The sequence below is a fragment of the Ambystoma mexicanum genome, chromosome 6p, assembly GCF_040938575.1.
Source record: "Ambystoma mexicanum isolate Mex_15411 chromosome 6p, UKY_AmexF1_1, whole genome shotgun sequence".
NCBI lineage: Eukaryota > Metazoa > Chordata > Amphibia > Caudata > Ambystomatidae > Ambystoma > Ambystoma mexicanum.
Window position 1 is genome coordinate 556,857,031 of NC_090935.1, and position 23,764 is coordinate 556,880,794.

General features: G+C 47.5%; 1 protein-coding gene across 5 annotated transcripts in view; it reads left to right on the forward strand.

The window, feature by feature from the left end:
- ERBIN (erbb2 interacting protein) overlaps window positions 1–23,764 on the forward strand; it is a 2,559,118-nt gene that overhangs the window by 1,415,948 nt on the left and 1,119,406 nt on the right. For all 5 annotated transcript variants that reach the window (XM_069627374.1, XM_069627371.1, XM_069627370.1 and 2 more), the window contains one exon: window positions 5,650–5,779. In XM_069627374.1, the coding sequence (XP_069483475.1) occupies window positions 5,650–5,779 (130 nt within the window). The remainder of the gene's footprint in view (window positions 1–5,649; window positions 5,780–23,764) is intronic.

The window sequence follows — 23,764 nt, forward strand, 5'->3', positions numbered from 1 at the left end:
GCCTGGGCGGACTTTTGCACCATCCTATTTGATCGAATTACAACAAAGCGTGCCACCCCTACATCTTGGAAAAGCACAATCATCGTCCCTATTTTTTTTAAAAGGGTAATCGGGCCAACCCAAAAGACTACAGGCCCATCGCTCTCCTTGATGTTTTGGGCAAGATCTACGCCAGCCAACTCCAACAAATGCTGTCCAAATGGTCAACCGCAAATAATCACGTGGACCCCAGACAGTTTTGTGAAGGGGGTCGGCTGTGGGCTTAACACACTCCTTCTGAACTGTCTAAAAATGGAAGCCATTAGAACCAATGCTAAAATCTACTTAGCAGCGATAGACTTCAATCACGCATTTCACGGCATAGATCGTGAGATTTTGTTGAGAAAACGGAGTGCCTGGAAATGTCCACCAAGTTTGCTTGAGGCCATCAGAGAACTCCACTCTAATACAAACATCAAAATCAGGCCAGATCGGAGTGGGACCCTATCGGTTGCTATAAACACCTCCAAGGGTGTGAAACAAGGTTGCCCGTTGGCAGCCATAATCTTCAATCTTTTCATATCCGACATTGGCGAAACCCTTGAAGAAGCTGCAACATTTCCTCTTAAGATTCATGGATCAAAAGTCATCTGGCTTATTTATGCCGATTTAGTACTTCTGGATATGACGCCCGTCAGCCTACAACGTAAGCTTGACGCACTTGATTCTTATGTGGCAAAAAATGGCCTGCACATTAACAAACAGAAGTGTGAAATACTGACCCTGGAAAATTTGAAAACACAAAAACCTGGACACAGAAAATTTGTTTGGCATCTTGAAAAATCGACCCTAAAAACGACGACTGACATCAAACATCTAGGTATGCTGATAAGTTCCCACATAAATGATGCCCCCTGGGTAGAAACAACGAAAACGAAATGCCGACAGCTAGCCTGCCAAGCTGCAGTTATGAACAAATTCAGGAAATTCTCCCTAAAGCCAATGGTAGTCTTTTACCTTCAAAAAGCAGTACCGGTCTTAATCTATGGAGCACAATCTGTCTTCAGATGTTACCATGACTGGTGGAGCACTCTGGAGAACATCTTTTGGGTCAGAGCCTTACACCTACCCAAGGGATGTCCAACGGTGTGCATAGGGTGTGAATTGGGTTTCATTTCAATTCACGCCAGGGTGTGTTGGAATTTGCTAAACCTCTTCAGAAAAACTGTAACATCTTCTCCTGCTCCTCAGTTTAAAATCTTACAGAATCCTGATAAATACATGGAATACACGGTTTTCTCTGTGGGGCAAGCAATGCCTTGAAGTACTGAAGGAAAATTACATCCTTGTCTCTACATTACTAGAGAATCCGGAGCTAGCCAAAAAAAAAGCTATGGAGAATGGGACTGGCAGCTAACTTGTAAACAAAGATCAAGATCTCGTTTAATGAGTGCCGTTCCACCAGAAGCAAGAGCGTACGGCAAACTTCAACGCTACTTGCTACAATCCCCTGACCAAAACTCGAGATTGTTATTCACACGGTTGAGACTCCACCTTTTTTCCACAAAAGAACGTATTGGACTCTGGGTTCAAAACTCCAAGGAATCTTTCATATGTTGCTTATGTGTCCAAAGTGTAGAGACTCTAAAAAACAACGTTATTTTGTACAAAACTAACAAGTTTACGCGTGCTAACTGTTAGGCAGAATCCTATGCAGTTCCCTTAGGGAGCACTACAGAAGATTAGGACTACAGGTTTACGCAATAAATCCCCTTCGGTATCGGTCTATACCACACAGATTTAGTTGGTAGCAGTCAAACTTATCTCAAGAGGGAGATGAGCATTGTTCAGGGTTTACACAATAGGACTAAGTAGCTTTGTATCAAAAAGAATATATATTTATTTTACACACTCTTAGTTCTATACACAAATCACTAGTACTAAAGCAAGTTAAAACAGTCAAGAAAACAACTCCCTAATTAAATTGTAGACAAGTTTGAGCAAGAGGGTAAACTGAGCAAAATGGCACAGTGTAAACCAAGCAGAAATGGCACTCTAACAATTTCTTCAGAGGGAGGGAAAGGTCATGTTATACAGGGTTAGACTCCGAAACACACCAGCAACACTTCCCAACAGGATTGTGAACAAGTTAGGCAAGGTAATACTTTAGCATAAGCAATACTTGGGTGAAAACCGAGCAAAATGGCACTTCAACAATATATAAAGAGGAAGTAAAGGTGGTTTATAAGAGTTTAGGGGCACCAACACATTTCTTAGTCAAAAGCAATCTGGAGAAGGCAGTTGTAACTGAAATAGCCAGTCAATAGGCCTGTGCCAGAGTCTATGGTACAAGGCAAAAGTTCCCAGGATCAAACAGTTCTAGTAGTTGCAGTCAAGTCTTTGTTTAACGGTTCAAAATGGAGGGTGCAGAAAGTCGAAAGATAATGTAGACGAAAGGGGCGGTCAGCCCAGAAGGAAGTAAAGGATTTAAAAAACCTTTAGTAGTACCCAACAAAATGAGAGGCCTGGCGAAACAATGTACCTTAAAAGTGGCAGAGGCTCCTGCGGTGGCGGTAGTTCCTTGCAGTTCCTGCAGTTCGGGAGGTCCAGCAGAGGAAGAGAGGCTTTCGTCATGGAGGATGGTTCGAGTTACTGCACTGCCCAGGGATGAAGCCAGCCACGGTGCTGCCAAAACAAAATAAAAGGTACGCTCCTTTAAATCGCGGTCGTGGCGGATGGGTGCCTGGCTATCGGGTCTCCTAGTGCTTGCCACTGGTGATTCGACCAAGGCAGGTCCTATAAGGTGATTGGCGAACTGGTTGGCCCCATCAGCTCAAGGGAAAAGGGCTCTTGCAGGTGAAGATCTTCTCTTGTCGTTGGAGAAAAGTGGTGAGGATCTGCAGCAGGGCTTCACCGGTGGTTGTCATTGCAGATGTCTTTAGCTTCTCTCCTCTTTGGATTTCTTAGTTCCAGTGGTGACGTCTTGTCCTCCAGTCCTCAGATCCCTGCTTTTATGCAGAAAAATCCCCATTCATACAGCCTAGCTGTCACTCACGCAGTGGGTGGCTATCCTGGCGGGATAACCCCCCAGCCTATCAGGTTAGAGTGCGACTTGGGTTGCCTAGGTAACCCTGTCACGGGTGCCTACTCCCCCTCCCACACATCCTGTCTACCCCAGACTCGGTGGCGCCGAAAGGAGGGCTTCAGTGCAGAAGCCCACCAAAAGGGCGAACAAAGGATCCCCGACCTGGGCTTGGATTACAGCGCGAGCGAGACACGTGAAAGAAATATTATTAAAGAGCTGGCAAAAAACCCCACCGGAGTAAAGTTAATATTAAAATTAACCCGGCGGTTCGTTAGAGGCTGTCAGAAAAAGTGGTAGCCTCGAACAATGGGAAAATCCCAAAGTAAAATATTTGCGGTTGAATATTTATGGTAGTAACCACTGCCACCAGCCAGAAACTTTGGAGAGAGGGACTGGACAGTACCCTCTCGAAAATGAACACCAGGGAAAAACTATTTACTCTTCCCAGTACCCCCATAGTAAGATGGGTTGTACTGGTTTTGTTCATAACTATTGACTAGCAAAGTCAATGGTAACTTTGCATGTCCTGGGAGACGGTAGTCAGTTTCAGGCTATGGAGTCTATGTTTAGGGGTTATTATGACACCCCTGTGTTACTACTCTGAGGGTGCTGTGTAACACACATGTAAAAAGATGATACCTGTGAGGGTGAGAAAAACCCCATAGACCATAAGAACAAAAATAGCCTAAAACATGCATCAGCATATGTCTAAGAGCATGGAAAAAGAGTCTCACTCTTAGCAGGAGAAAGAAAAAACCTTCAAATCCAGCAAAGCTGCTGGGGGACTTTATGGGTAAGGGGAATTAGTTTTTTAAGAGACTTCTCCCTAACCCGAACACTCGGCCCGACCATATGTAAACATCAAACTTATTGTGCTGACGACTGGTGGAAATTGATGTTCGAGGGGTCGGACCAGAAACTTATGTTTGGCTTCATAATCTTTCTCTAAGAAATCCAGGAGCGACTAGCAAAGAACACCCACTCGGACTTTGAATCTGGGTAACTCATAATTGCAAAACTAATCTAGGAGTACAATTGACGGAACGAGTTACCCTGAGACTGAAAGAACTGGAACTTGGAGAGAGAAGGGAGTAATCACTGACTTGTCTTTCTGTTTTAAAGGTTTAGATAAACCAATAAAACTATTTAAAAAATATATATTTACACTTAAAACAGCGACTCCTATGGTTCAAATCAACCAAAATAGTCGTGTCTTGGTCTAATTCCCTCTGTGCATAAACCAACCAAGACGAGCATCATTATCACTATATACAACATGAATTACCTGAAATTTAGAAGAGCTGGCCCCTATCACTGGTTTGTTCCAGTAGTCTACAGCGGCCTGTGACATTGTTTTATTACTGGAAAACCGAACGCTGTAACGTGCTGGAAAGGTAGTCACAATCGATAACTAACTCCATGCCCATTCTCAAATCATGACTGCTAATAACTGGGCACCATTTTAGCGTGGGATATTTCGTGTCATTTTGGAACTATTTCTATTGACTAAACTTTCCAACACATTCATGTTGAAATCTCATTATGTGTTTTCGTGATTGGTTCCCACGTTGCATTAATTGAGATTGCCAAAATCTCAAACTGTTATTGTAATTGCAGAGTGTAGATGTACATGTTGGGCATTGTTAAGCTCACAACAACTTCTAGGGACTGTTATTATAAGGCAAGAAGTATAGAGCTGTGCTTACGCCAATTACCTGTTGCTGTGCATTCTATTAGGAGTAACACGCAGCATCCGTGAAAAAATGTGTTAGGCCTGTATGCATGGATGTGCGTGGTTGCATACATTTGCCAAGTACCTTTGTCTCTTAATTTCTCATGTTAGCACTTTGGTGCATTTGGTGATTAGCTGCGCTATACAAGTGTAATGATGATGATTGGTTTGGCCAGTGTCCCTTTCCTTTGCGCTCTGTTTATCCTATGTGCTATACATCACCCGTGAGAACTATGAATCGTCAAAGGGAGGGTCAGTTTTCCATAATACACCCGACATCTACTAAAACACTCAGCCAAACCCCAACCAGGTATCCCAGATACAAAATAAAACCTGTAGGTTCATGAAGTGTCCCATTTCTGAGAAAAATTAATTCTGCAACCGTTCCATGCAATTATAAGAATCTGCTACAAATGTACATAAGCATTCATTTTAGCCTCTTAATTTCTGCAAACTACAATGGTCCCGATATCCTAATCAGCGGAGTTAAATTATAAACACATTCAGTTAATTATCCTTGTTGATACCGTATTTGATTGCCTTCAGTTAAAAAATGTATCTGGCCTCTTTCCTTCTCATATTCACTTGTCTGCCGTCGCTCCTGGAATCTTTCAAACCTTCTTATACCAGCAAAACATTTGGGACACCATCCTCTTCCAAAGTGTCTTTTTATTCCATCCTTTAGTTGTGTGTAGTAAAACATGTTTGCAATGAGAGAGAACAGACCGAGGAGAAAATACTTTATTGGAAACGGAAAGACAATTTACAGTATGGCCTTCGGTTTAAATATCATTACATTTAAATGCAACTTGTATCAATTTGGCTTTCATTTGCAAATTGTTATCCTTTGCAGGCTCATATCTACAGAAGAATTGGATTGCAGCTTTAATGAAATTGAAGCTTTCCCTTCATCTATTGGACAGCTTACTAATCTACGGACATTTGCTGCAGATCATAACTTCTTAACACAATTGCCACCAGAGGTATTTCTTTTGCATGTATTATGCTTAGTATTTCTATGTTTACATTTTGGTTGCTGACATTGCTGTCAAGGTTTAAAGAAATAGCTTTTGATTTAGTAGTTTATCTGCTCCTGCAGCTTATTCATATTCTCAACTTGTAGAAACATTTAGCCGAGCAAAGGAACTGAACATTGTTGTAGACCATTTTAAAAGTCAAACTGTATTCATATCCCTCTCTCACCACTCTAGCACTTGTTGGTCATTTAATGCGCTTTGGCAGATGGATCGCACAGTCAACATTTGTCAACTGTTGTTAAATGTATGGGTAGAAGGCAGAGGAGATAGGCAGCACTAAGCAATACATTCTAGACATTCCATGTTGTCTGCATCCTTCTGTGCTTCCAAATAGAATGTTGCAAAGGAATGAAAGCAGTTGCATGTACAAATGCGTTTGTGCTAGTTTGAAGCCGATGGTGGGAGTATGATAGTCATAAAGGCGTTTTGTTCATTTCACAGTTCAGCTTCACAATATTTTGCTAAAGTAGTGCCCTTTGCTGGCGATCCATGATAATAGTGTGAGTATGTAGTCTTTTGGTGTTAAATCCTGGCAGTTTTTAGATGGCAGTGTCAGCCGTATGATTAGGTACCAGTGCAAATTACCTTGATCCCTTAGCACATGCAGGCAATTTGCAAAGGGCTCGATTATTGGTGGTGTCAATCCTTTGTTTATAATGGGCTGCAAAGATTAACTGCTGGATTGTGGTTCTATTTTTTTAATTCTCATCTTCTGTTATAGTTTAGCATGCCTTCTCTTGACTTTCGACTTGTGTGAATTAGTGTATGAACGTTTAGCAGGCTTTTCGGCAATTCGTGTTTAAGCGCTGCAGAGGATCCTTACACATGTTTGTGTGTAAAGGGGAGACATTAATGCATTCTCTTTCACTACTAGTATGTTGTAGAATGAAATGTCTGTGTAACCGGTGTAGTGTGTTTAATAAAATCTGTAACATCACTTGAATCGATGAAGTTCACAATTTATTTATTGAGCTATGTTTGTGAAATAAGCCTTTTGACTTTGCAGTTGGTGAAAATGACGTTTTAGAGCTATTCATTGACACAAGCGAAATGTAAAATCCATAGAATTTGAAAAATCCAGATTTGACTAAATCTATTTGTAAAGGAGAAAGCAACGCTCTGAAGCTCCCGCAGTTGGGTACTTCATTCTGAGCTGGTCCGGTTCTGCTTTCCTACGTGCAGGAATAAGCAGCATCAGGGGCTTTCAGCGCTACAGGTGTCACTGTTCACAGCAGGACACAGATGTGTAGTGTCTTGCGGAGCACTGGCAGCAGAGATTAAAACCGTGCCATACAACTGCTGCCCCAACAACACTACCCAGCAAGGTTCAAATCAAATGGCATCTTCAACAAGATTAATGCATGGACTCAACAGAACAATGTAAATAGCAATTAAAGGAAAAGAATAAGGCAAGAAGAAAAGAAATATAGCAGTGTTCAGAGAGGTGCATATATAATCTAGTTATGATTAAGGATGGTTTTGATTGGTTATTTAGGAGTAGTGGTAGGTAAGGTAATCTGACCAGGAGTTTTTTTTTTTAAAGTTAATGAATCTGAGGCATCATTGACAAGAGTAGTCCCAGAAGCCGTGGAATAGCAACTGTTTTTTCGAAGCTGTCAGGAGCTCAATCAAGGACTAATCTGAATCAGTTTGATACTTAAACCTGGGGTCCGTTTCCCCTTCAGGCACTTGGCAGAGAGCTAGAAGTACTACTTCACTGCAGCAATCAATAGATTTAGAGGTGGGATCATTTCATGAACTCTACTAACCAGTTGATGTTTTAGGCTTTGCAACTCTCAATTGGTGAGAAAAAGATCCTGTTTGTTATTTTGTCACATTCCTCTCACACCCCTCCTTAATTGTTGTCAAGACAATTAATTTGTCAACGGCAGCCTTCTTTTCGGGGTCTGCGGTGCCAGCGGCACTTGTGGATATTGCCTAGAGGACCCGACAAAAAGTTGATGGTGAAAAGGTGCTATGATCCCCTCTTGGGGGACATCCAGAGGTTTTTCTCAGCAATCTGTTCATTAAAAAAGTACACACTTTCAGGCTAGTTTTGAAATTAAAAGTTTCAACTTGTTTTGTATCTCCAGTTCAAAAGGAAGGGCGTATCTGTTGAGGGATCCATTCCTTCGTGAAGACTTGTTGCAAATGCTAGATGGCTCATTTGTAGCATTGCTGTTTTTTTTATCCACATCAAAAGTTCCTTGCAGTTTCTATAGTGGGGTGGCCAAAGAGGGACTTTTCGAATATTGCTTTTGGGCATTTGTCTGCCCCTTTTGTGCGCCATCATGTTTCTGAAACTAGTAGTGGTGGCCCTAATGAAAAGGGCACCAGCTGCTTGTATATATAGGTGATATGATTGTCATAGCGGGGGAGCAGTGCACCAGCATCGGAGCCTTGGTTTCCTAGTGAACTAGGAAAAGTCAATTAATTCCCTTTGTTTTTGGGCTTCTTGGTGGACTCTCGTCATTTACTGTCAGACTGCTTGAACCAAATATTTTTAGCCTTTAGAGAGGTCCGCCCACTTCTAGAGAAACAGCTAGTGTCCCTCAGGAGCATATTCACACTAGTGTGTTTTTCATCCTTCATTCAGGCCCTATTCACAGACTTGTTAAATTACTGGTTTTCAAAATGGTTGAAAACTCAACATGTATTTATTTGTTTTTGGTTTTCATCATACCATTCTCAAAAATAGAAAAAAACATTTGCTCAATCACACAAATTTCATTATTATTTATGAAATCAAAATTAACCAGTTAGCAGGATATTCATAAAAAATTACATTAATGCATCATAAAAGAATCATGCATACTTTACCCTTGGCACTGAATACCTCATTCTGAAAAAACCTCAATCCACTAATTTAAACAGTTCCATTAAGAACCATACTAAAAGCAATTTTAGAGATACTTGTGTTCCATTCATAAGCGTTTCCCATAATGCTTGTGATATAACATTTGAGGTACACTATACAGACTAAGAAATATTATACTAAGCAACATTAATGCCGGGCATTCAATAATTACGTGGTATACATTTTCAATACTTTTTTTTCATGCTCTGCAAGTTCTTCAATCTCTTAGAATTTTGCATTTGGGCTCAGTAACCTTTAAAGTGGGGTAGACCATTAAAACATAATTACATGTACCAAGTTCTGAACACAGACGAGTCTTAACTTCGTTTTTGGTTACATACCAAATAGACTTTCCCATATCCAATTTCCATCTTTGCAGATCCTCCGAGTTTCACTCAACCAGAGGAAATCAGTTATGCTCGTCTCAGGAACTGGTCTTCCTAGGGGTGCGTTGGAACACTATCGTTCAGCAGGTGTCCCCCAAGCCTGAGGCTTATGTCTCTCCGCAAGGCGGTTGGACACTTTCTGGCCAACTCGACCAGCTCGGCATGGTGCTTCCAGCACATTATGGGCCTGATGGCCTCCTCCGTGCTCACTGTACAGCACACTCCCCTCAAGATGAGGTGCCTCCAGCTCCACTTGGCAGCCAATTGGGATCAGGAGACGGGGTCTCTGTCGGGCAAGATACCAATACCACCGCTCTTGCTGCCCGATCTTTGCTGATGGCTGATGGAGGGCAATCTCTCAGTGGGAGCCCCTTTCACCGGTTTGGATCCTACCCTTGTGGTGATGACTGAATCCTCCCTCTCGGGTTGGGGGGCTACTTTGGTGGACTATGCGATTCATGGAGCATGGTCCAGGACGGAAACCCTCTTGCATTTCAATCTGTTGGTGCTCAGGGCAGTGGGCCTCGCCCTCGAGGCGTGCTTGCCCCTCATCAGGGACAGGTCTGTTCTGGTCAGGACAGACAATTCAACTACAGTGTTTTACCTGAACAAGCAGGGTGGCACCTTTTCACCCCAAATTCCCACCCTGCACCTCATGTCTGCATGGACGCGGTTTTGCTCTGGGAATGGGCCCTAACGGAGGGAGATTTAGATTTCAGCAGTCCACCTACTGACGGACAGCAATCCATAAGCAGACCACTTGAGTCGCTTGAGGTTCAACAACTACAAGTGGGAGGTGCATAATGACGACTTCTTGCCCCTGTTCCAGCGTTGGGGGTTTGTGTACCTGGGTTTGTTCGAATCTCCCCGGAATGCCAAATGCCCCGTTTGCTTCATGGGCAGGTCAGGATCCGGGGTCACTGGGAGATGCCGTCCAGATCTGTTGGCACAGCTGCAGGTGTTGTGTTCCCACTAACCCTCCTGCTCCAACGGACCCTCCGCAAGCTCCGGCCTTCCATGGGTTGCAGCCTCATCCTGGTTGCCCCCCACTGGGCTTCGAGACCCTGGTTTTCGGGTCTGCTACAGTTGTGCTCCCAGGGTCCCGTCCATCTTCCAATCCCCGCATGGGCTTCCTGATGCAGCAGGGCGGGGCAGTGGCACATCCGGACCGGGCCAAACTGTTTCCTGATCAGCTGAGGCTTCAGCTTGACAATTTTCAGATGACAACTGGGACATCATTCAGCAGGCCAGGAGGCCCTCGACTCCCAGTATAAGAACAAATGGACTAGGTTCTGCCATTTGGCTTGTGACAAGGGTCTGGAGCCTGTCGCCTGTCCCCTGGATGATGTACTGGCCTTTTCAGCTCACCAGGCCTGTTGTGGAGTTCAGGTGGATACTTGCTGCACGTATTTTTGCGGCCATCAGAGCTTACAAGAATTCCCCATAGCATTTTTTCTGCAGGCAACTGGATGGTCAATGCCCACCTTAAGGCGTTGTCTAGGCGTTTTGCTCTGGCGCATAGACTGCATCCGTTCTCGGACCTCAACGTGGTTCTTGGAGCTTTGCAACGCAAGACTTCTTGGTGACGCTACAGACTTTGTTTTGTTGGTGGCTCTCACCTGTGTGCGCAGGGTTAGTGAGCTGCAGGCATTGTCTTCATGCAAGCCACTCGCCGCTTACCACATGGACCAGGTCATCTTGCGCACTCAACCACACGTCATTTTCATCTGAATCAAGAGAGCTGCCTGCTGGGGGGGGTCGGGGGGAGTGCTGTTGCGCGGCATCGAAGATGGCCGCAGCCTGAGAACGCTCTGCTGGAGGCTGTGGATCAATGCTGATTAATGCATGCCTGAGGCTCAGATTTTGTTCCTAGCTGTGGCGAAGCATTTGGGGAATACTTGGACAGCAGCTCGAGGGCTGTGAGCAGCGGATTGCGGTGTCCGTCCTCGGGGCCTTGAGCGGCTTCGGCCGCGTGGACCTGGTGTCGAGCGTCCGCCCTCCGTCCCCCCCCCCCCCGTCTCGTGGAGTCCTGTGTGCCGTTGCTGGGGGGCTGTGGCCATGACATTGAAGCGGGCGGCGCTTGGTGCCGTTGTGCGCGCCCCGCGGTGCCTGTGCTTGCCCGTCCCGAGGCCGGGTGCCGGCTCTGGCATCTGTTCCGCGGTGCTGGTGCCCCAGCTCGGCACTGCGGGCCCCACTTTCGGCGGATCGTCGCTGGCCTCCTGCACGACTACTTGGAGCTTTGGAGGGGCGGGGTGTTGTGGCCCCCATGGAGGTGAGTGGAGCGGGCCGTTTGTGAATGTATACGCCAGTGTTTCGGGGAATCCCTCATGGCGGCGAGTGACTTTGGGCACCTCTATACATTTGATTGTGGCTTCCTGAGAACTGTGGTGGAGGCTGGAGGCATTTGAGACTTGTGGCAAGTGGAACTTACTAGCGAAACAACGACTCTGTGGAAGACGTGGTGGGGTATCCCCCTGGCCCCCCTCTTTGAAGTGTAGTGAGGTGCCCCCTCTCCGTGGAAGTCCCCCCCCCCTTTTTTTTTTCTTCCTCCTCCCTGCATTTTGGCCTCTGTACTCCTTAGGGCATCTCTGAATTGGACTCCTGATGGGGTAGTCCTTGGGCTGGTCGTTGGTACCCTCCCCCCACCTGTCTGGGCTAAATAACGGTGGAGTGGGGCGCAGCTCATGTTTGTCCTTGTGGGTGCGGTGGGAGCTTGGACCTTTGCCCTCATGTTGTGCCTATACGCCCCTTAAGCCTGGCAAAATCTGGATTAAAAAAATGTCACCTCCCTGTGTCTGGAGCCGGTGCGACTTGAGCGCGGCCGCCGTTTGTGATTCCCTGTATTCCCCTAGAATGGGCAACCCAAAGAAACAATCCATGATGGAGCAATTTGCGAAGGCGGATAGAGCAATTGGCGGCCAGGGAGAGGAGTCCGGGGTTTCTCATATTGACATGTCTGCCTTAAATCAAACCCTATTGGCCCTCAAGGGAAGTACTGACAGCTTGGTAGCGAAAATCGATGGTTTCACCTGTACGGTGGATGTATCGACGATACAAATTGAGAAGCTGTGCGGACGGATGGCAGAGGCGGTCCAGAGGATTGGGGATGGGGAGGGCAAGATCTCCGCTCTTCAAAGAGAGGTGACCTCTTTGCAACAGGCAGTTAACGAAATAACGGCGAAGAATGACGACTTGGAAGGGAGATCAAGGAGGAACAATATAAGGATTACCGGGGTGGCGCAGTCCACTCGTATTGATAACCTGGAACTCTTTGTTGAACAGCTACTGAAGGAGGTTTTGGACAATCCGCCAGTTTCAACTAAGTTTATGGTCGAAAGGGGCCATCGTTCATTGGCGGTCAGGCCGCCCCCCCGGGCGCCCCGGAAGGAGCCATTGTAGCCCGAATTTTCAGCTACAGGGATAGTGATCCCCTGTTGCGCGTGGCCAGGGAAAAGAACCACCTGCAATGGGGCTCATCAACAATACGCTTATTTCCTGATTTTAGCCAACAGGTGCAGGATCAGAGGAAAACGTTTCTAAGCGTCAAGGCCATGTTGCGGAAGAAGGGGATCCGCTATGCAATGATGTATCCTACTAAACTTAGGGTGGTGCATGATGGTAAGGTGTCCTTCATTAGCCCTGAATTGGCTGAGAGGTTTGCCTCGAGCATTCCGGACCCCGTGCCTCCTGCTCCGATGTCCCCTTGATTGGGAGCGAACTGGCGTGGTCATGGGGCTGCTCAATGATGCACGGCGGGACCTGTGTGCTGGCCATGTAAGATATCACTTTGAGATGTGACTACCAACTAACTTTGTCTTCTGGTGGGTGATCGAACTGTGACGTGTAACCATGGTATTGAGCCTCCAAGCTTTGAGCCGCAGATGCCGCCAGCTTCCCCATCCCCCCCACCCCCCCGAGCCCAGCAGCCACTTAGCTTGGGCTTGTGTAATGTTTGTGGGGTTTAGGGTGGTGGGTGGGATGATAGGGCCAGTAGATTGGGGTTTCTGGCGTGGGTGGAAGGAGGGGTCTGGTTTATTTTATTGGAATTGCTTGGGTGTTGGCGGGGGGTTGTGCCCAGGTTACTGTATGCACAGACTGAGAATTAAGCAGGATTGTGTTTGGTGGTATTACTTGTCTTGTAAATGACTTTGACCTGACTTCGCATCCGTTAGGGTTCACGCCTAGTCTCGGGTGTGGTCATCCCGATATACTCGTACCCAAGGGATGGGAGGGGTGAGCTTTCTTGTTGGTGAAGGCGACGCTCTGGGTGCGCCCGGACAGACTGGGTTCTCCCATGGCTGCGCTCTGGTTGATATTTTGACTGCAGCTCCTTCAACATATACCAATAGACTGTTGACATGAGTTCTCCCTCGGGGCCAGGTTCCCCTGTCCCTTTGGACATAACTTTGCTTACATGGAATATTCGGGGCCTCACTAATGCGAAAAAGGTGCGATGCATATCTAATTATGCAAGGAATCATCAGATTAACGTGTTATGTTTACAAGAGACTAACCTGGGAAGGGGTTACAAGCTTCCTGCCCTTTCCGGCTGGGGAATACATAGGTATGGATCTTCTTACTCTACACATTCCCGGGGTATTGCAACTTACATTCATTGCTCCTTAGGATTTAAAGTTCACAAACAGGTGGCGGACGAGGAGGGACGATTTTTGCTAGTGGCTGGAGAGATCGCGACCCAATCTATTCTATTTGCTAACATCTACGGTCCTAATTATGATTCTCCCGATTTCTTTCAAACATGCTTGGAGCATCTACGACTGTTCCCGGGTTACAAGATAGTGTGTGCGGGGGACTTTAATGTAGCCCTTTCTTCCACGTGGGGCAGGTCGGCATCGGCTCAACGGTCGATTCCCCACGCTGTGCTAAAATGGCAATCCATTATAGTCGATTACCCCTTGTTTGATGATTTTTTATTAACTTTTTATTAAGGTCTCAGCAGTTACAGTGGCACTCAATCAATACATCACATGGTCTTACATACAACAATGTCTTCATCAAAAGTTAAATAATTTACAGTCTACATAGCTGTTTCGTCATCCGAGGGCAGGTCACATAGATACGCCCTGAAGGGGCTCCAGATGTCCTTTGGTCAGCTCATACTCGGTTGGGTTAGCACATATTGTTCCTCGCATTCATTTGTATAAGTTAATTTGCGTAAAAAGGTATTCATGATAGGGGAGTTTGGCTTTTCCATGATTGCAGTATGCATTTTTTGGCGATAGCACATGACACATTAAACAGCCTTCTAATTTTTTCGTAGCATTTCCCAATATCCCCGAACAAGTAATTTTGGGGGGACAAATACGGGGGCATTTGTGTAAATTCTGTCAGCGTAGCTGCAACCTTCTCCCAGAATCGAGCCACAACCGGGCACTCCCAGTACATATGATAGGATCCCGCTTGCGGGGACTTACATTTGGAGCAGTCACCTGTATCACCCAGTGTAAATTTAGCAATTCTGGCCGGGGTATAATGCAGTCTGTTAAGGATTTTAAATTGTATTTGGCGCAATCCCGCATTGCGGGATACCATTCTTGTAAGCATACAGTACCATACCCATTTCTCTTCAGGAATAAGCATTTTCATATCAGCTTCCCATTTCTCTTTCACTCGGTTGATTGTAGGAGTGTGGGTCTATCGTTGTATACAACGTGGAGATTCCCAGTCGCCCTCGTGTTGTAACCAGTTGTGTGCACGGGTGAGAGGGGGGTTCATCAGGGAAGGCTGGCCAATGTGCTTGAAATGCGGACCTCATCCGATAGTACTGGAATGTTTTGAGGGATCCTCCTCCCACACCCCTCAAGAATACTGCAAGGGTCACGAACTTCCCATCTATGTACATATCTCCCACCTTAATCTCTCTATCGGGGTCCCAGGCTTGCTGGATGCTGATGTCGAATGTGGGGGAATATTTGGGTATTACCATAATGGGGCCTCGGGGTTATAGGGGATCTCAATGTCCAGTTTCTTGTAAATGGCCCCCCAGGCTCTCACTATGCAGCTAACAGCGTCAAATTCACATGAGTCCTTGTGTCTTGTATCAAAGATAACTGATCTAACGTCTGTGGGTGTAGTAGTGTACTCTTCTATCCACGTGTGGGGTGAATTGTCTGCCTCGTCATACCAATATTTTGCGAACTGCGCCTGTGCCGCCATGTAATAGAGCTCAAAATCTGGTGCTGCTATTCCCCCTTTTTTATATGGTTCTATCATCTTTTCCCACCCAATCCTAGCCACCTTCCCGTTCCAAAGGAATGACACTGCCATGGGACGGAGTTTAGAGAAAAATGCCTTACCCGGCCATATAGGTATGTTCACAAACAAATATAGCAATTTTGGGAGTACAATCATTTTAAGAATTTTACCGTGTAGTGGGAGGTGTCTCCAGGTCTGTAATTTGGTATGGAGTTTTTGTAGCGCCTGGTCATGGTTGTCAGCATATAGGGTCTGTCTATTACTTGAAACCAGGACTCCCAGGTATCTGATGTGTCGCTCCGACCACTTAAGGCCGCACATCCGAGCCGGGCGGTTTGTGGATGGGGTGAGCGGGAACATTTCTGATTTAGCACTGTTCACTGTGTACCCAGAGTACTCCGCAAATTCGTTGATGTCTGCCATAATAGGAGCAAAGTTTTTGTCTGGTTCACGGACGTACAGCAAGGTATCGTCCGCGTATAGGGATATTATTTGAGTGGCACCTTTCAACGGTACATCCTTGTTAATATGTCTCAGATGAACCGCAGCCACCATGGACTCTGCTGTCAACGCAAATAGGATAGAAGGGGCACCCCTGTCTGGTGCCACGTCCCAGCTCAAACAGCTCGGATATGGTTCTATTTGTGCACACCCTTGCACCCGGGACCGTGTACAGCAGCCTGACGTACTTGATATAGTTGGGGCCCACCCCGAACGCCTCCAGCACCAAAAAGAGGTACTCCCAGGAGACCGAGTCAAATGCCTTCTCGGCGTCAAGGGACACTGCGACTGCTTGTTTACTCGGGTGGATTTGTGACATTATGCCGAATAGCCTACGCAAATTTAGGGCAGTGGACCTATGGGGAATAAACCCACTTTGATCTGCATGAACCAGCGTAGGTGTTATGGGTAACATGCGATTCGCCAGCACCTTCACGAAAATTTTGGCGTCTACATTTATCAGGGACAGGGGTCTATAGGATGACATGTCTTGTGGTTGGCGTCTGGGTTTGGCCAACACTGTAATGATGGCCTCACGCATTGTCGGGGGTAGCATTTGTTTCCCCAGAGCCTCTCCCCACATCTCTAACAGCACAGGCACCAATTCTTCCTGGAATTCTTTATAGAATTCAGCACCGAGCCCACCCAAGCCAGGTGCCTTTCCAGACGTGAGCCCCTTTATCGCCTCGGTAAGCTCCTCGGCAGTGATAGGTTGTTCGAGTGCTAGTTTGCTTTCTTCTGGGATTGTGGGGAGTTCTAGCATATCAAGATATCTTTTAATCTCATCGGGGGATTTCCCATCTCTATTCTTATACAGATTTTTGTAAAATTGAACAAACTCATCATTTATTCCCTGTTCACTTATTATCTCGTGTTGTGCTATTTGGATCGCTGTAATCGGAGTCATAAGTTTTTTGTATTTAACCAAGTTGCCCAACTTTCTCCCTGCTTTATTTCCTTCTCCATATCTGCGAGCCCTGGTGGGGGCCGCTGTGTATTGTACTTCCCTTATTGCCAGTCGGTCAAAATCCCTAAGTAACCTATGTATTGCAGCCAGGGTGTCTCCACCATGCGTGCGGCTGTAGATTTCTTCTAGGGTGTTCAACTCTTTCTCCACCCCCTCCAGCCCACGGCGCACTTCCCTCAAAAGACCAGTGGTCTTAGATATTAGGACCCCCCTCGCCCAGACTTTGAACGCCTCCCATACTGACGATATGTGTTCTACAGAACCAATGTTGTCTGTAAAAAAGTTGGCAATATCAATGTGTAGGGTTTCAACAACATTCGGGTCTTTTAGTATGTCTCTTGGCATTCTCCACCTCCTAGTTGGTCTGGGGGCATCTTTCAAAGAGATCTCCAACATCACCGGGGAGTGGTCTGATAGTGTACGAGGAAGGATTTTGCAATTCTCTAGAGTATGCGCTATTTTTGTGGATATAAACCAGTAATCTATACGTGACTCACTATCATGGACAGAAGAGTAGAACGTGTACCGTCTGCTGGCTGGATGGAGCACTCTCCAGGCGTCCACTAGAGATAGTTGCGGGATAATTTGTTTCAGAACTAGTGCCGCCTTGGTGGGTGCCCTGGTTACCTTAGCAGATCTCTCCAAGGTCTGGTCTAGTATCACAATTGAAGTCCCCTCCCCATAGTATCGTGGTCGCATCATGTTTGGCAAGGATCTCGAGCATATGTAGGTAAAAATCGGGATTGTCCAGGTTGGGACCATAGGTGTTCAAAAGGTTATTTGTTTCCCTGCTATTTCCCCCCAGACCAGAGCATATCTGCCCATCGGGTCCACCAAGTGGCCTTTGGCAGCAAAGCTAAGAGAATTATGTATGAGGGTGCAGACCCCTCTGGACGGCGATGAACAGTTCGTGTAGTAGCGTAATTTGCCCCATTTTGCCAGTATTTTCTCGTTAACCGAGCCCTGTGCATGCGTTTCCTGTAACATTAAAATATGAGGCCCGTCTCTAGTGACATAATCGCCAACCTTTCTGACCTTCATCGGATTGTTCAGGCCCCGAACATTCCATGACATTAATCTTATCTTCAGCCTGTCACCCTTTTTTTTTGCATTTTTACATTGTACCAAGCAGTAATGACCATCAATGCTCGAGTGATTAACTTTAGAGTAGCACCCGCGCCTGCAAGACCATGTTTTAATGAACCTACAACTTCCAACAGTACATTCTCCCTCTCCAGACCCCACCACATCCCAGGTCCCTAACATTCCCTGGCAACAATAACATTCTGTAACTTCCCGATTTCCCCAACCCCACCCTCCAACCACATCATCCACCCCAACTTGACGATGTACCCTTAAACCTTTTAGGAACTTTCCTGTGGGTGCCATGTTGTCGCCACGGGGCAGCCGGAGCGGGCTCACGACCCGCTTTGAAGATTACTCAGAGCCCCCCAGCGGGAGCAGAAGACCGTTACACATCACTAAAGCAGCAACAGAGGATATGTGCGCAATCAGGTTCAATCAGCAGGGCCCCCCCAGCAGTCTCCACCTCCCAGAGGTGATCTTCCGTTCTGGTCCGGTCCACGGCCTCTAGGTGGTAGGGGTATAGTTGCTTCCACATACGCCAGAGCGGCGGCCGTGGTCTCAAAAAAGTGTGTTCTTCCTCCATATTGGATTTGCATTTTGGCCGGGAATATTAGCGCATATGGGACCTGTCGTGCCCTCAGTAGCCGCTTGACCGGTTTGTATGATCGCCTGCTAGCCTGCACTCCCGCAGCGAAGTCCGGATAAACAGGTATGCGGTTCTCCGCATATTGTAGTGTCCCAATTTCTCTAGCCTTTCTGAGAATTGTATCTCTGTCTCTGTAATTCAACAGCCTGGCAATGATGGTGCGCGGCAGGGCTCTGGGTTTTGGCACGGGGGCCAGAGTGCGGTGTGCTCGTTCAACCAGGCATTGGCTCGAGAAGGTTTCTGACCCGAAAAGAGTCTTAAGAAGGTTTTCCACTTGTTGTTCCATTGCGCCTTTCCCGAACTTTTCAGAGACCCCAACAATCCGAATATTGTTCCTTCGGGATCTGGATTCTAGGTCCTCGCATTTACTTTGCAGCGCGTTCATGCCTGCCTTAAGTTGCGCTATGTCACGATTGTGTCGCGCAATTCTGTCTTCAGCCTCTGTGATTCTGAGGCTCTCCTTGTCGACTCTGGTTTTCAATGCTCCTATGGTATTAACAATGTCATCTAGCTTCACATTTAAGGATAGGAAGCCATTCTGAACTATCGTGGTAAAGCGATCAACCCTGTCGCCGCTGTCCACGCCAGGTTCAGCCATTAATGTTGTCGCCAGGTCTGGTTCATGGCCGGCTGCCTGGCTGCTGGTGAACAAGTCCAACGGACCTTTGTTTTTCCCAGTCGTCCCCTCTGCCGCTTTTTCCTGTTTCCTTGTGTTACCCATGGCTGTCACCCCAGCCGGGTCACCAACACGGCCCAACAGGGGCAATGGATCTTGTGGGACTATACCGCAGGGAAGGCTGCGTAGGATATTATTTCTCGAGTGGGCTTGCCCAGGCCGGGGAGCCACAAAACTAGTGATTCACGGAGCCACCAATGTCCAGGCACAAAGGACTGTCTTCCCACGAAGAAGGGAGTTGCACCCCAGCCGCCGAATGCCGCACCACTCACCGTCTCTGCGGCACCGCCGCCAACTTGCAGGGAATGTAGCATGTGTGGCGCGCCCCGGCCGCAGGCCAGAAAATGGAGTCGCCCCCAGACCCGGGGGGGAAAGATATCACGCCGTCCGACGACAGCACGCTTCACAGCACCCGCCCCGACACGGCAGGGAGCACCAGCTCTCACTCAGGAGGATCGCCTCAATAACCGCCAGGGCAGGGCCCACAAGCCAGCAGCACTTGCCCGCACAGCCCCGCGAGCGGGACCCAGGGGGCGATCAGCAGCACACACGGGCAAGTTACGCGACCACGGCACAGCAGCCCCACCTCTGTGCCCCTCTGGCCAGAGCGTCAGCGGCGCGTGGCACCGATCAGCCGGACGTCCCACACGGCACACTCCCAGGCCCTCTCCCGCTCAACCCGCCAATGCCGATATCTCCGTGAGTTTTGGTCCGCTGCTCTCAGGATTTCAGTCGGCTGTGGACCGGGTCAAGGTGCACCCTGTGCTCGACTTCGCTGTCCGCTGGGGGCTCCGAGACAGGATTCAAATGTAACGCGGATTTCTGTCAGGCCAGAGCTCTCGCTTCAGGCGGCCATCTTAGTTGCGTGCAACAGCACCCCCCACCCCTTGTTTGATGTTTGGCGACGGTGTCATCCTGACGCTAGGGAATTCACGTTTCACTCTAGTGTACACGCAAGTTTAGCCAGAATTGACTACGTGTTTATGTCCCCGGGCTTGGCCTGTGGGGTGGTCAGGGCGGATATTCTCTTGTGTACCCTTTCGGACCATTCCCCAGTTCTGGTAAAATTCAAGGGACCCCCATCTTATCCTAGGCAGCATCGTTGGAGGTTTTGTGCCCGAGCGTTGGAAGACTTGGTGTTTCGGGAGGGGCTTTGCCAGGCCATCAGAGTTTTTTCAATTTAATGCGGAGTCGTTTTCCCAGTCCAGGGGTGGTTTGGGAAACTTTTAAGGTGTTTCTACGAGGCTGGTTCATGTCGCACAAAAGGAGAGGGAAATTAGAGATCTGGAACTCCTTCAGGGAAGCGCAGATTCACCAGATCTGCAAACTACTCTTGCAGCGAGGAGTTGGGAGGTTCAGGCTCTGATGGACGACGAGGAGAGATTCTTGGGCGACCCGGTGGCCGCAGCGAGATATGGGGAGGGGGGGATCATCCGAGTAGGACCCTGGCCTGGGCTGTCTGTCAGGAGAATCATTTGGAGCCCATTCTAGAGGTGGAATCTCAGGGTGGTTCGCTTGTCAGGGATGTGCTAGAGATAAACAAGGTATTTCGTCAATATTATGAGCAGTTGTACACTGCTACTGGTTCGGCTGGGCATGCCGATATCACCAACTTTCTTGATAGGATCGCCTTGGGTTTGCTTGATTCTGAGGTGGGTGGGCTTCTTAATGAACCCCCCACGGCGGAGGAATTCCATAGGGTGATTATGTCTCTTCCGAATGGGAAAGCCCCGGGAATGGACGGGATATCAGCTGAATTATACAAAGCATACCCTAATTTGCTTATCCTTCACTTATGTAAAATGTTTGAGGAGGCGGCATCCTCCGGGGTACTCCCGTCCACGCAAACTGCCCTGATTACGGTATTACTTCAGCCCAATAAGGATCCTAGACATTGCTCCTCGTATCGCCCCCTTTCATTGATAAACACCAATAATGAAATCATCGCCAAATTACTTGCAGATCGGCTTCTCCCACACATGCCAGCACTAATCCTTCCCGACCAGGCGGGTTTTATTCTGGTGCGATCCACTCAAAATAATCTGCACAGATCATTTACTATGATGCATAATGTGAATCCGGAGGTCCCGATTGCGGTGGTAGCCTTGGACGCGGAGAAGGCGTTTGATTCTGTGGAATGGCCTTTCCTGTTCAAGGTCCTGTGCCGCTCAGGCATCGGCTATACATATCTTGCCTGGATACGCCTTCTACATACGGCTCCACGGGCAAGGGTTTATACGAATGGGGTTCAATCCGCTCCCATCTATCCAACTCGGGGCACTAGGCAGGGTTGTCCCTTTTACCTTCTCCTATTCGCCCTGGCTATTGAGCCGGTGGCCTGTGTATTGAGAGAATTCCACTCTCCTCGCGGTGTGATGATCTGGTCACATGTATCTATCCTCTCACTCTACGCGGACAACATGCTTTTATACATAAAGCATCCTGTTTGGGCTACAGATGAACTGGTCCAAGTCAGAGGTACTTCCGCTTACGCCGGGAGTTACCCCGCAGGACGTGGGAGAGGCCTTCGCTTGGTTACCACAGGGAATCTGGTATCTGGGTATTAGGGTGTCCACTTCCCCTGCACTTTTGTATCAGGAAAATTATGTCACCGCCTTGCAACATTTGGAACATCGGGTGGATTCTTGGGTCCGGCTTCCTATCTCCGAGGCGGCCTGCATCTCCCTAGCTAAAATGATTGTCTTACCGAAACTATTATATGTTTTCAACAATGTTCCGGTATGGCCCCCAGTATCATTCTGGAGCCGTATAGAGTCTATGTTGACTAGACTGATCTGGGCGGGGAAACAATCCCGCATTTCCTTGCGTTCAATGTGCCGCTCATATGCCCAGGGGGGTTTTGAGGTTCCTAACCTGTTTCTCTACTTTCTAGTGGCACAGATTCAGTACTCAATTTGGTGGTGGTCTCCAACGAACGATCTGCCGCACTCGCAGCTGGAGAGGTCAATTGCTCAAATGGAGGACCTTGGAGGGTTCCTTTGGGCTGTACGGGATTGCCATTTGAAGACAGAGGTCCAGCCTTTAGATTACGCTCAGGGCCTGGGACAGCTTGGCAAAGTTGGTGGGGATGGGCTTGTGGTATTCACCCAAGATGGCCATATGTAGGGTCCGTGGGATCCCTCTTACATTTGAACTCATCTTCATTCAGCATTTCCAGAGTCTGCACATTCACACCCTGGGCGATGTAGCACCACAAGGGAAATTCATAACTTGGGAAAACCTTAAGGCGAGAGGCGACTGGACTCCGCTCACCCAGTTGTTATATTTCCGCCTCCGCGAGGTACTGAAATCGAAATGGCCTGACTTTCCTGATGCCCCAGAGGCCTCCCCAATCTTAGAGAATATTGTAGCCCCTCCCTCTTCTAGAAAAGTGATCTCTTCCCTGTATTGTCTGGCTCGAGGGCTTGGGGGTTCTCCTCCTTCTTCTTCCTAAAAGGCCAAATGGGAAGTTAGTATGGCTCGCTCATTACCTGAGGATCAATGGAAAGGCCTACTTGCTCAGACTAAATCGATTTCCAGTAATAACAGATTTCGCCTAATTCATTTTAACTTCTTGCATCAACTGTATTAGTCTCCTCTGACTTTACATAAACTATTTCCCCTTCGGTCACCAGAGTGCAAGAGATGTCATCAATCCCCCGCTGATTTTTACCATGTAGCTTGGTCCTCTTCCCAATGTCCACATTTTCTGGGGTGATGTTGCTGAGGTGATGGGGCAGGTGTTAGAGGTCTCGATCCCCTTCACTGCGTGGGTGCTGTCATGGGTAGATCTATCTGTAAGCAACGATAGAAAGCTGTTTGCGATGGCTTCAGTGGTCGCCAAGTCTCTAGTGGCATGTGTATGGGGGGCATCTAAGGTACCTTCAATACATCAATGGGTGAACTGCATTTCGATGTATGAGCGTAGAGTCGCAATACAACCAAACACTCCCCCTTAACAGTAGACCCAAGGACTATTGGCACTCTTTTAGGAGCTATATGGCTCGTGAGTCGGACTCTGAGAGTGCCCTCTCGTCGCAGGACAATGTGGAAGGTACCCAAGGGCGGAGATGAAGATTATTGACTTTACAATTTTTTCAGTGTCTTCGCTAGCTGCGGGCCTATTAGTATCTGGCTCATTGTTTTTATGAAGATAGTCTAGGTCAATATATCCTAGGTGGAGCTCTTTTCATTTGGATGTGTTCTGTTGCATGCTCTGATAACCTGGTGGGGGTTGAAGGGATGGGTGGGGGCGGTTTGATCCCGAGCGGGAAGTTGTTTCTTGTCTTTTCTTTTTTCTGTTCATAAGGTTGTATTGGCATTGCCTGATGTGTTATTTGTTATGTAACTGGAAAACTAATAAAGGTTTAAAAAAGAGAGATCTGCCTGCCGGTCTTCTTCCTGAGCCCACAGTCTGAGGCAGAGAGGGCCTAACATTCCTTGGATCTCAAGAGGGTTCTCAAGTTTTATCTCTGTCTGGCGAAATCCTCCAGAAAGTCTGAGGCATTATTTCCAAACTTTGGGGGCTCCTACACCGCCTGTCAGGCTTCCAAGGCCTCCATCGCCCGTTGGATGGTTCAGGCCATTTCGGAGGCA